Here is an 11818-nt window from a genome sequence, read left to right on the forward strand (position 1 = left end):
TCTTGCTGTCAGGGAGAGAAAGAGGGAACATTGACTACCATTGGCATATCTGTCATTACTTTGTTGAGCCTTTTTCGTGTATATGAGGGAGTGTGGGGAGTGTGATATTTGACATTTTAATATTTAAGGTATCTGAATAGATCTCTTAGACCACTAGATTGATTTTGTTAAGTATTTGAGAGACTTAGTGATAAGAAAAATAATTCCTGCATCTCACAAGCTTTAATTATTTTGTGCTTGGTCAAGTATTCATCTTCTTCTTCATCAAGCTCTGATTCTTCCAGCAGTTCTTCAGATTCTGAAGATGAGGTAAGATTTGCCTGTAATGGTTTATGAAATAATAATCTCTAGGGTTTTTTTTCTTTTAGGGTTTTTTTTTTTTGGTTTTTTTTTAATGACAAGAGGAAATCCATTATGAAATACCTGTTAGGGGGCGCCTGGGTGGCTCAGTGGGTTAAGCCGCTGCCTTCGGCTCAGGTCATGATCTCAGGGTCCTGGGATCGAGTCCCGCATCGGGCTCTCTGCTCGGCAGGGAGCCTGCTTCCCTCTCTCTCTATCTCTCTCTGCCTGCCTCTCTGCCTACTTGTGATCTCTCTCTCTCTCGCTGTCAAATAAATAAATAAAATCTTAAGAAAAAAAAAAAATACCTGTTAGAAACTTTGACTTCCAGGTTTTGGTTAATTATCCATAACTGAGAGCACTGACATGAATAAATAACTAGATATTTAAGTATATATTTGAATATATATATATGTAGATATATATATATTCGGTTCCTAAAATTGTCTTATTCTCTTTAAAAACGTCAGTAAAAGAAATGGAGTCTAAAAATCTAAAATGCTATTTGACTAGATGCTAGAGATTACATGTGATTTAAATTACTTGACATTTTTTATAAATCAGGAAGGTTAATATAAGTTACATTTTAAGCATTACTTATGAATGGGGCATCTGGCTGGCTCAGTCAGTAGAGCATGTGACTCTTGATCTTGGGTTTGTGAGCTCAGGCCCCGCATGGGCATAGAGTTTGCTTAAAAAATTATTAAGTAAAACATGTACTTGCAAACTGGTTTTTTCATTTAAGCTTTGTTCATTGATAAAGTTTCGTATTAATAAAATGCATCAGTTATATTTTTGAAAGAGAAAGCAAATGTTTCTAAAAATGTTTTGTATAGGACAAAAAACAAGGAAAAAGGAAAAAGAAAAAGAAGAACCGTTCACATAAATCTTCTGAAAGCTCCATGTCAGAAACTGAATCGGACAGTAAGGTAAAATCAGCAACATTTTGGATAACAAACACATTTTTTTTTCCTTTTAGGTCATCCTGTCTTAAATTGCTGTCAGTTTACAAATGAGATGCTATTTTTTGTACTTTGATGGACTGTGCCCCTCAATTGATATACTTAATATCTTACATATGGGATTTTATTGTTCTCTAAATACTTCCACATATGCTTTCATGTCTCAGCATTTCCATGACAGCTTTTATAATAAACATGGCAGACATTATTTTTCCCATTTTCATATAGAAGTGAGAGTTCAGAGGAAAAAACATACTCTACTATCTGGTCCAGTGTCCTTTCCATTATACCTAAATCTGCTCTTTATGTCCAGAACTGTGAAACATAATTGGCTCTCAAACATGTGTGGTAATAAGAAATACATGCAGGTTGCAATAACAGTGTAGATTCCTAGGCCTCATGTCAATACAGTCTGATTTAGTAAGTCTGCTTTAGGCTCAGAAGTCTACATTTTTAACATTTGTCCCCTATGATTCTGATACAGGCCTGTCCTTGGACCACAAGTTTCAGACACTCTTCTAGAACCCCAGGAGAACAAAACAACTGGTTTGGGGGCAGATCTCTACTTGTCCTAGTATGATTTCTTCTGACAAATGCCTGGCATCTAGAAAGTTGTTAGTAAATCTTGGTTTTCTCTTTGTCTTTTAAGACAGAAGAGTCAGTCTAATGCGGATAGTTAATCTTTGTCAGATGCCTACTATGTGTTAGGCACATTTCTGAGCACTTGACATGTTAGCTTAATTCTTTCAACAACCCTCATCCATTTTATGGATGAAGAAGGCTCAGGGACGTTAATGGCTAAAACTGAAAGAATCAGAAGCAGAAATTCTCACCTTTCCTCCTTACAGGGAGAGTAGGAAAATCAGATTGGGCGATTTCTGAGGACAGTGTGAATGAGAACCTCAGTGCGTATGACCACCACAGGCAAAAATAAGCAAATGGCATTAAGTCTTATTTTAAAAGAAACCCTGTGGTTATTACAGACAAAGTCTATCATTTTTGGTGTACATAGATTTGATATACAGTCAGATAAAGAAAGAAGCCTTATTGCCTTGTAAGCACATACATATATATGTGACATACATTTCCCTTATTTTCAGAATTAGGTTCTGGTATTGAAATAAACTTTTTTCTGTCCTAGAGCAAATCACCTTTTTGCTGTTTTTGTCCTTACGCTCTCTTACATTTCAAATTGATATGTATGTATATGTTTGTTTGTTTAGGATAGTTTAAAAAAGAAAAAAAGGTCAAAGGATGCAACTGAGAAAGAAAAGGTAATTATAATTTTATTTTATTTATTTATTTATTTATTTTATTTATTTGACAGAGATCACAAGTAGGCGGAGAGAGAGAGAGAGAGAGGAAGGGAAGCAGGGTCCCCGCTGAGCAGAGAGCCCGATGTGGGGCTCGATCCCAGGACGCTGGGATCATGACCTGAGCCGAAGGCAGAGGCTTTAACCCACTAAGCCACCCAGGCACCCTATAATTTTATTTTAATCTATCATACAATACTTCATTTACTTCTAGAAATTAACAGTAATGTATTCTTCCTTTTAATTTAAGAAAATTATTTCTTTTGCTTTTATAGCATTTTGTGTTGACTTAAGGAAATTATTTATTGAATTCATTATCAAAGGTTAAAAAAATCAGAAAAGTGGGGCACCTGGGTGGCTCAGTTGGTTAAGCCTCTGCCTTCGGCTTGGGTTATGATCCCGGGATCCTGGGATGGAACTCCGCATCAGGCTCCCTGCTCAGTGGGGCTCAATATCCTCTCCCTCTGCCATGCCCCCTTCTCTCTCTCTCTCTCTCAAATAAATAAAATAAGCAAAATCTTAGAGAAAAATCTTTTTCTGGTTCTTAAAAACCTAAAGAAAGCAATTATTGATGAAAGAAAACTATAGACCAAAGTCACTATATTTTACCCAGTATTTTTAATAATTTTTTAAATTTGAGGTATAATTTACATAATATGCTATTAACCATTTTAAAATTACAATTTGGAGGAAGGAATATTGTGTATGTACAGTGTTGTGCAGTGACCAGCTCTCTAGTTTAAAAACTTCATCACCCCCTTAAAATTAACAACCCATATTCTAACTAATTCCCATTCTTCCTTCCCCTGCATCCCCAGGTAACTTTTAATCTGCTTTCCAGCTCTGAATTTACATATTCTGGATGTATTGTTTATTTTATTTTGTTTTATTGTTGTAAATCAAAAGTAGGAACTTCAGGGGCACCTGCGGTCTTAGTCATTATACCATGGGACTCTTGATCTTGGTTGGGGTTGTAGATTCGAGCCCCATGTTGGGTGTAGAGATTATCTAAAAATGCACTTATTTATATTAAAACAAATGGAATTTATTGGAATTAAAACAATCCTGCTTGCTATTTATGAATTGGGTATAGGAGGCAAATTATCCTTTGTGTTTTTTACAAATAGAATAGTATTAATAGTATCACTTTGGAAAGCCAGTTGCTTTTTGCTAACCGTAAGACAAATGAAAGATAACATTAACATTGCATAGTCAACAGATTTAAGGACTAGATAAAAGCTTACCACGAAACCCTCACACTGCTTCTTCCCCCACCTCTTTTTTTAATTTTAACTTTACTTTATCCACAAATACTTAGTATTTATCTTTAAAATATAAGGCCATGTTTAAAAATTAAATAGTACTATTGCATATTAACATTTTCACAATAATTTCAAATATAATAAAGGCATTTCAAAATGGTCTCATTTTTCATAAAAAATTTTTATGGTTGATTTATGTCATGATCCAGGCAAGTTCTAAGATGGCATTTGATTATTAAATCTCATAAGTCTCCTTTAATTTATAACTGCTCTCCCCTTTTAAAATTTTCCTCTTGAAATGTATTTTTTAAGAGAACAGTAGAGTTTCCTATATTCTAGATTTTGCTGATTGCTTCCCTTTTTAGACTAGAACACTGACATTCTTTTATAGACTGTTCAGCTTAGGTCTGATTTTTTAGTAAGAATCACCCAACAAGTAGGTGGTTTTGGTTCTACATGGAAGAGCTTCAATAGAAGCTTTCACATAGCGCCAAGAACTGGCCAGGCTAATACCCTGGTAGCTGTGCTGGGCAATGGGTGTGCAGCTGGGGTGAGGCTTGTCTTATGGGGGGCAAGTTGAAGAATGGTTCTCTCTTGGGTGGTCTTGACCAGGACACTGTTAACCACAGAGAGAGATAGAGATTTGGGATAGGTCTGGGTCCCCCCCACCTCCAGGTATCATTTAAAGGCAGTCATATAATACGTCACTTGGACATAGTAGACTTGGGGGAGAGCAGGGAGAGAATCTTAAGCAGACTCCATGCTGAACATGGACCCAGAGCCGGGCTTGATCTCATGACCCTAAGATCACGACCTGGGCCAAAACCAAGAGTGGGTCACTTAAGTGACTACGATACTAGGTGATCCAGGAGTTTCATATTTTGGATACTACTCATCTTTTATACACATAATGAACATTTTTTGGCCCATGGCTTCTCTTAATCTTGTTTAGGATGTCTGTTGCAATTTTATTTATTTTTTAAAAGATTTTATTTATTTATTTATTTATTTGTCAGAGAGAGAGAGGGGGAGAGCGAGCGAGCACAGGCAGACAGAGCAGCAGGCAGAGGCAGAGGGAGAAGCAGGCTCCCCGCGGAGCAAGGAGCTTGATGTGGGACTCGATCCCAGGACGCTGGGATCATGACCTGAGCTGAAGGCAGCCGCTTAACCAACTGAGCCACCCAGGCGTCCCGTCTGTTGCAATTTTAAAAGGGTATAATTGTTCTCCCTGGGTAATATTTTTATTAAGTTTTTTACTCTAATTCTGGTATAGTTAATGTGGAGTGTTACCAAAAAGGGTGTGATTTTAAGGGGACCAGGGTGGCTCAGTCCTAAGCATCTGACTCCCGGCTCTGGTTCAGGTCATGATCTCAGGATCCTGGGATTGAGCCCCGCCCTGGGCTCTGCACTCAGCAGGGAGTCCGCTTGAGGATTTTTCTCTCTCCTTCTCCCACTGCCCCTCCCCCAGCCCATGCTCGTGCCTTCTCTGTCTCTAAAATAAATCTTTTTTTAAGAGGGTGTAATTGTAAGTCATATATCAGTCATTGTTTTTTCAACTTTTTTTTTAAAGATTTTTATTTATTTATTTATTTGACAGAGAGAGAGAGAGAGAGATCACAAGTAGGCAGGGAGGCAGGCAGAGAGAGGTGGAAGCAGTCTCTGCTGAGCAGAGACCCCAATGTGGGGCTCGATCCCAGGACCCTGAGACTATGACCCGAGCTGAAGGCAGAGGCTTAATCCACTGAGCCACCCAGGCGCCCCTCAACTCATTTTTAAATTGTGAAAATTTAGTGTAATAACTAACAGTGGAAGAAAATATCCCATTTCTAATAGTAACAAAGAATATATAGGAAAAATTTGAAGAACTGATCAGGACTTATTTGAAGAAAATTATGCAAATCTATTCAGAGAAGCACATGAAGATTTAATAAATGTTCCTGGGTATGACTTACCCTAAGTAGACGTTAAGTATTTTTTAAGCATCAGACAGTGTGGTATGGTACAGGAATGGGGTGGGGGGGAAGCAGTGGAGCAGTGTAGAGCCCAAGTAAAAACTTGTAAGTATTTGTGGGCATACATTAAGTATGATAAAAGTGGCTTTTCTTGGGATTTCTTGGGATTTTCCTGGGTGGCTCAGTCATTAGGCATCTGCCTTCAGCTCAGGTTATGATCCTGGGGTCTTGGGATTGAGCCCTGTGTCCAGCTCCCTGCTCAGTGGGAAGCCTGCTTCTCCCTTTCCCACTCCCCTGCTTATGTTCCCTCTCTCGCTGTGTCTCTCTCTGTCAAATAAATAAAATCTTTAAAAAAAAAGACTTTTCTTAGGACAAAATGACTAGCCAGCTGGAAAGTATAAAACTGGACCCTCCTTAAAGCCAAATAAATCACAGATAAGTCAGTTTTAAATGTATGAAAGTATAAGTAGAGAAAGACAGGGGTGAATGTAATATTGAGGTAGGGAAAGCCCATGCCTCAAAACTCAAAACACTTTTGACCACATAATTTTAATACTTAATGACAAAAAGAGATCACACACAAAAAAATCATGAACAAAATTTAAATATAATGAACAGATTTAGGAAAAACTACTAGGAATACATAATTAAAAACTAATCTTCAGTAATTTGAAAATTGATACTTCACGTGCACAGAAAAAGTGGTAAAATCCATGGTTAGGCAGTTCTAAAAGAAAATATGGACTGTATTCCAGTAATCTTGAGATTGATGTGATTGATAAAAGCCTGAAACAGAGGTTTCTTGGTAAAGTGTGATTCCTAAAGGAGAGAAATAAACAGTTAGGGGTGGGGGTCGGAGAGTAAGCAAATCATTTGGGTAAAAGCTACTTTGGTCTTTGATTTAGACATTATTAGGTAAAGATTTTTGCATTCATGTACCCTTCACTCCACTTCAACTTTTTTTTTTTTTTTTTAAAGATTTTATTTATTTGACAGAGAGATCACAAGTAGGCAGAGAGGCAGGCAGAGAGAGAGGAGGAAGCAGGCTCCCCGCGGAGCAGAGAGCCTGATGCGGGGCTCGATCCCAGGACCCTGAGATCATGACCTGAGCCGAAGGCAGCGGCTTAATCCACTGAGCCACCCAGGCGCCCCCAACTTCAACTTTTCTTAATAGCAAATAACCCATATGTTTAGCTGCCATCCAGAAAGACATGGGTTAAGTAAATTGTGGCATATGCTTTCAGTGAATATCAGAGGCGGCCATAAATGATGATGTAGTTGGCATGGAAGGATTGGATGACAAGAGCAGGTTCCAAATAGCAAGTATCTATATAAAGTTATAAATGTACACATAGTGAGATGTTTCCAAAAATCTTCATGATGTTTAATCTCTAGTAGCAGGATTCAGGTGAATTTGCTTACAGTGAGCATTTATCATTTCTAACGAAATTATAAACGTATTTGCAGAAATAAAGTTAAATCACCTATAATACAGATCACTGCTAGTTTATTTTCTATGTGATTTTTTGTTTAATCTTCAAAATTGGCTTCCTGGTATATAAAGTTTATATTTTTTTTCTGTACAATTGGATAGTGAGCACTTTTTTTCATTGTGTGGGGTTTTTTTTGTCTTGTTATATAAATTATTCAGACATACAGAAAAAGTATATGGAAAATAATAAAATGACAACAGCACATCCGCTGAAGTTTTAATAAATCTTAACATTGGGGCACCTGGGCTCAGTCAGTTGAGCGTCCTACTCTTGGTTTTGTTTCTGCTGAGGTCATGATCTCAAATCTGGGATCAAGCCCCACCTCTGGCTCCATGCTCAGTGGGGAGTTTGCTGCCCCCTTTCTCTCTCTCCCTCTTCCCCTCCCCACCACTTGTTCTCTCTCTCTCTCTCTCTCTCAAGTAAATAAATCTTTTTTAAAAACCTTAACATTTTGCCATACTTCCTTCAGGTGTTTTGAAATGTTTATTCCTCAGTATATATATTTAAGTCCCTAATTATTCCTCTAGTCTCTCTTCTTCCCCAGAATTAATGTTTTCTCATCATTAAAAATACTTAGAGATGAAGATTATTTTAATGTGAATTTAACACTTGTAATGCATGAAAGAAATTATTACTGTGTAGAGATATTTTTAGATCACAAATAATTATCCATTGTTTTTCTTTTTTGCAGCACTAGGCCTGTCTGATCCAACACTGGGTAGAAACAAAACAGTTAGAATACAAGGGACTCAAATCTTACACTATCTGTAGGGTCTCTTATGACACATTAGAGTTTAATTAAAATAAGAGGGCACTTGGCACTTGGCTGGCTCAGTTGGAAGAGCATGTGACTCAATCTCATGGTCATGAGTTCAGGCCCCACATTGGGTATATGCATTACTCAAATAAACAGTTTTTTAAAAAAAGAATATAAGGATATTACATCTCAATTTACATGTAATTATCTCTTTTGAGGCTATTTAATAAAAATTACTTTGTTGGAATTAAAGACTGAAAATTGGCAAATGTCATCAATTTAAGACATTTCTAAAATGCTAAAATAAGAGATGAGGAAGGACACTATATCATACTCAAAGGGTCTGTCCAACAAGAAGATCTAACAATTTTAAATATCTATGCCCCTCACATGGGAGCTGCCAACTATAAGACATTCCTAAAATGGACATGATTTTTGTGATAATTGGAAAGTTGTTAATTAGAAACAAAACTTGAGTGGCATAGCCTTACATCTTTTTGAGTCAAGGTACATGTATTTATTTTTCTTAGGACATTAAAGGACAGAGCAAAAAGAGAAAGATACATTCTGAAGATAAACCTTTATCATCTGAGTCCTTATCAGAATCAGATCATATTGAGGAGGTACGTATAAGATCAAATTCACTTTCTTCACTTTAAAATGTTTGTTTTTAATAAATACAAATTAATAAAAAAGAAATACTTCATGAATATTCCATTTACTCACTTCTCTAGTATGTGCACTGTGAAAAAGAAATGGAAGTTCCATTTCAGAATGATTTTTGCATTTTCTAGAAGTTGATTATATAGCTAATATGGTAATTAACCATATTTACAAATCTCTATTCTGGGCTGTTTTATTTTTCTTCTAATAGTTACTTTTTCCTGTACTAGTATTTTGATTACATGACAGATGTTTGATGTGTACCATATTGAAACCCAGCATTCCCTTGTTTTTGTTTGGAACTATTACTAGTGAGGGAGTAGAATAGTGATGAGGTAGAACAGAAATGTTGGCATGATCTTTTTCCCTATCTATAAAGTGAGGAAGTACAATTAGTTTCTGTAGTCTCTATAGTCCTTTTCAGCTCTGATATTCCTATCTTAGATTTTATTTGCACTCTACTTTTAGTTAATTTTAGGTCTGCAAGTTATCGTCTTTAAAGTATTTCTCTCTTGGACTTAGTTTCCTCATTTGTAAAATAGGGACTATTACCCACCTTTTGTAGCAATATTTTGTAATGCCCCCTGAAATGAAACTGAATTGAAACTTGTAGTGTGTGTGTATGTGTATGTATATATCTTCACATTTTATATTAATATCCCCTAACATTTTTAAAAGAAATATAAAAAAATATTGGTATATAAATTTACTAAATTATATTTCAGTACATAAATGTTTGAGTGTGATAACTAGAAGACATCAAATCTTAAGACATAACAAAATTCAGGCTTTTGCAGGTACATTACATATGTCCTTCAAAAACTGTACAGTGGCATTGTCATCAGTGACATTTTCCAAAATGGTAAACAATTCTCAATAAAGCTCTGAATGAATGAAACAAAATATAGTCTTTCTGTATTACAAGTGGGTTTATTATATGACTGGCAGGCTGTCTAAAAGTCATGTTAGAGCTGTCTGGCTGTCTTGGACATCACATGACAGCATCCCCAGTCTTGGTCTCGCTAAACGTGGATGCAGCACAACTACCACCATCTCCAGTCATTGTTATGACAAGAATAACAGTAAGAAATAATAATTTCCTAAGTGTTTTCTAGAGCACTTAATATATGTTACACTTAGACTTTGAATATACATGAGCTTTAGCAACTTTCAATTTAGTTTTAAATTCACACTTCTAAAGGTTAAAATTCTAATGGTGTAATGAGTATTACTTAAAAGGGTTTTAATCATTTGGTTTATACTGAGTACACTATGCGTATAGCTACCATTTATAGAACACCATACAGTAAGAGAAATACTTAACTCTATTCCAGGCACTTACACTAGAGGGTTGATATTATCGATTTTACAGTTGGTGAAACTGAGGGTAGTACATAGCAGAGGTAGAATTGGTCTGTTTTATTTCAGAGCTCATGCTTTTTATCCACTGTGCCTCATTGGGTTTTTTTAGGTGCTGGAAAGGAATATAAGGAAGCCCTCTAGATATTAAAAAATCTTAATTTTCTTTCCTTTAAATGTTTCTCATTGACTTGTCATTATGAAATAACGGGTTTGCAGTATCATCAAAATGTTTTTACACATAAATTCTAAAGCTGTAAGGTACATTAGGGGATGAAAAAATGCCTTGAGTACAAGTTACATATTTGTCTTCTCAACAAAAATTCAAACTTTTTAGGTACGAGCAAAAAAGAAGAAAAGCAGTGAAGAACGAGAAAAAGTAATAGCAAGTATCACTTATTTTTTTACATGACAATAGTGGTAGCTCTTTTTGTTTAATATAAAATGAATCATGGTAAAACAGGACTTCATTTACTGGGGCCAAATAAATATTTATTTGGGAAGTGTATTGTTCAGCTTTACTTAGTGTATTGGAGCAAGTTAAATTGGCTCCAGAGAAAAGAAGAATATCCTGGTAGCAAACATCTCTGTTTCTATTTCAGTATTTTATTCAGTATTTCATTTTATTTTGTTCCATATTTGGTGCTGTTAGAAATGAAAAATTGAACTTTAATTTGACCTTTTTAAGCTGTAGTATGAAATACTAGGTATGGTGATTCCCTCCATCCTTAATAGTAGTGACTTCCAGGTTGGCCAAACCTGGTAACATTTAGCAGAAAAAGCCTCTTTAAGCCCAGGTTGCAATGAAAAAGCAGGAATGTGACAACATAAATATTTTAATAATAAAGATGATTGTTTCACCATTTCTAAAGCCAGCTCTGCTGTTATGCAGACAAAGAAGTATAAAAGGAGAAAGAAGAAAGGAGAATAAGAAAAATGACAGTGATAACGAAATGAGAAGCGGACCAACCTAGGGAAAGTTAGATAATAGATTATCAAAGAGTAATTTCAGACTGTATCATTAGTCATTTAGGAGCACTCAGTGTAAGTGTGGGTGATGGCCTTTATAGGCGTTTTCTTAGGAACAAGTAAAAGAAAAATAAGAACAGCATCTTTTGTAAGTTCGAGGGTAACTTCCCCTTCCCAGAATTTCCCTCACTCTTAAAATGAGGGTCCTTTTTTGGTAACATATGACTCAGAAGTAGCATTTTATATACTTCAAGACCAAGGTGACATTTAAGAGACTTTTTTTCTGAATGGAAAGATAATTTGAGTGAAGACTGCTTTGGTCTTTGGTTCAGATTAAGGCAGATCCAATTTTGGATCATTCTGATTTGTACTTGCATACTCCACTGTTTCATGCATTCAGCTCACATGTGTTTATTAAACATCTCTCTGCAGTTGCCATTGGTGTTGGTGTTGGAATACAAGATAGATGAGAGGGTGATGTGTGAGAGTGGCTTTGGGGAGAGTGGCTTTGGGGAGGGAAGGATTTATCAGAAAGAGCTAACCATGTGAATATCAAAAGAACAATATCCTAAACAGAAGAGCTAAGGACCTGTGGTAGGAATGACCTTGGTTTGTTTGAGGAACTAAAGGGGTAAGCATGGCTTATATCTAGTAGATAAAGAGGAGTACCATACAGTGAGGTGGGGAAGTAAGCAGAGGCCATATCACAAGCAAGGTGTTTGGGTTTTAATCAGAATGCTTTGGGAAGC

The 11818-nt window shown here is 36.2% G+C and overlaps 1 protein-coding gene across 4 annotated transcripts in view; it reads left to right on the forward strand.

Moving 5' to 3' along the window:
- FAM133B (family with sequence similarity 133 member B) overlaps positions 1-11818 on the forward strand; it is a 28082-nt gene that overhangs the window by 12245 nt on the left and 4019 nt on the right. The window contains exons 6-10 of one of the 4 annotated variants that reach the window (XM_046021265.1): positions 247-309; positions 1176-1268; positions 2525-2575; positions 8609-8701; positions 10438-10485. In XM_046021265.1, coding sequence (XP_045877221.1) covers positions 247-309; positions 1176-1268; positions 2525-2575; positions 8609-8701; positions 10438-10485 — 348 coding nt within the window. The remainder of the gene's footprint in view (positions 1-246; positions 310-1175; positions 1269-2524; positions 2576-8608; positions 8702-10437; positions 10486-11818) is intronic. The other 3 variants (XM_046021266.1, XM_046021267.1, XM_046021268.1) reach the window with 3 other exon arrangements.

The sequence above is a fragment of the Meles meles genome, chromosome 10 (genome assembly GCF_922984935.1).
Source record: "Meles meles chromosome 10, mMelMel3.1 paternal haplotype, whole genome shotgun sequence".
NCBI classification, from domain to species: domain Eukaryota; kingdom Metazoa; phylum Chordata; class Mammalia; order Carnivora; family Mustelidae; genus Meles; species Meles meles.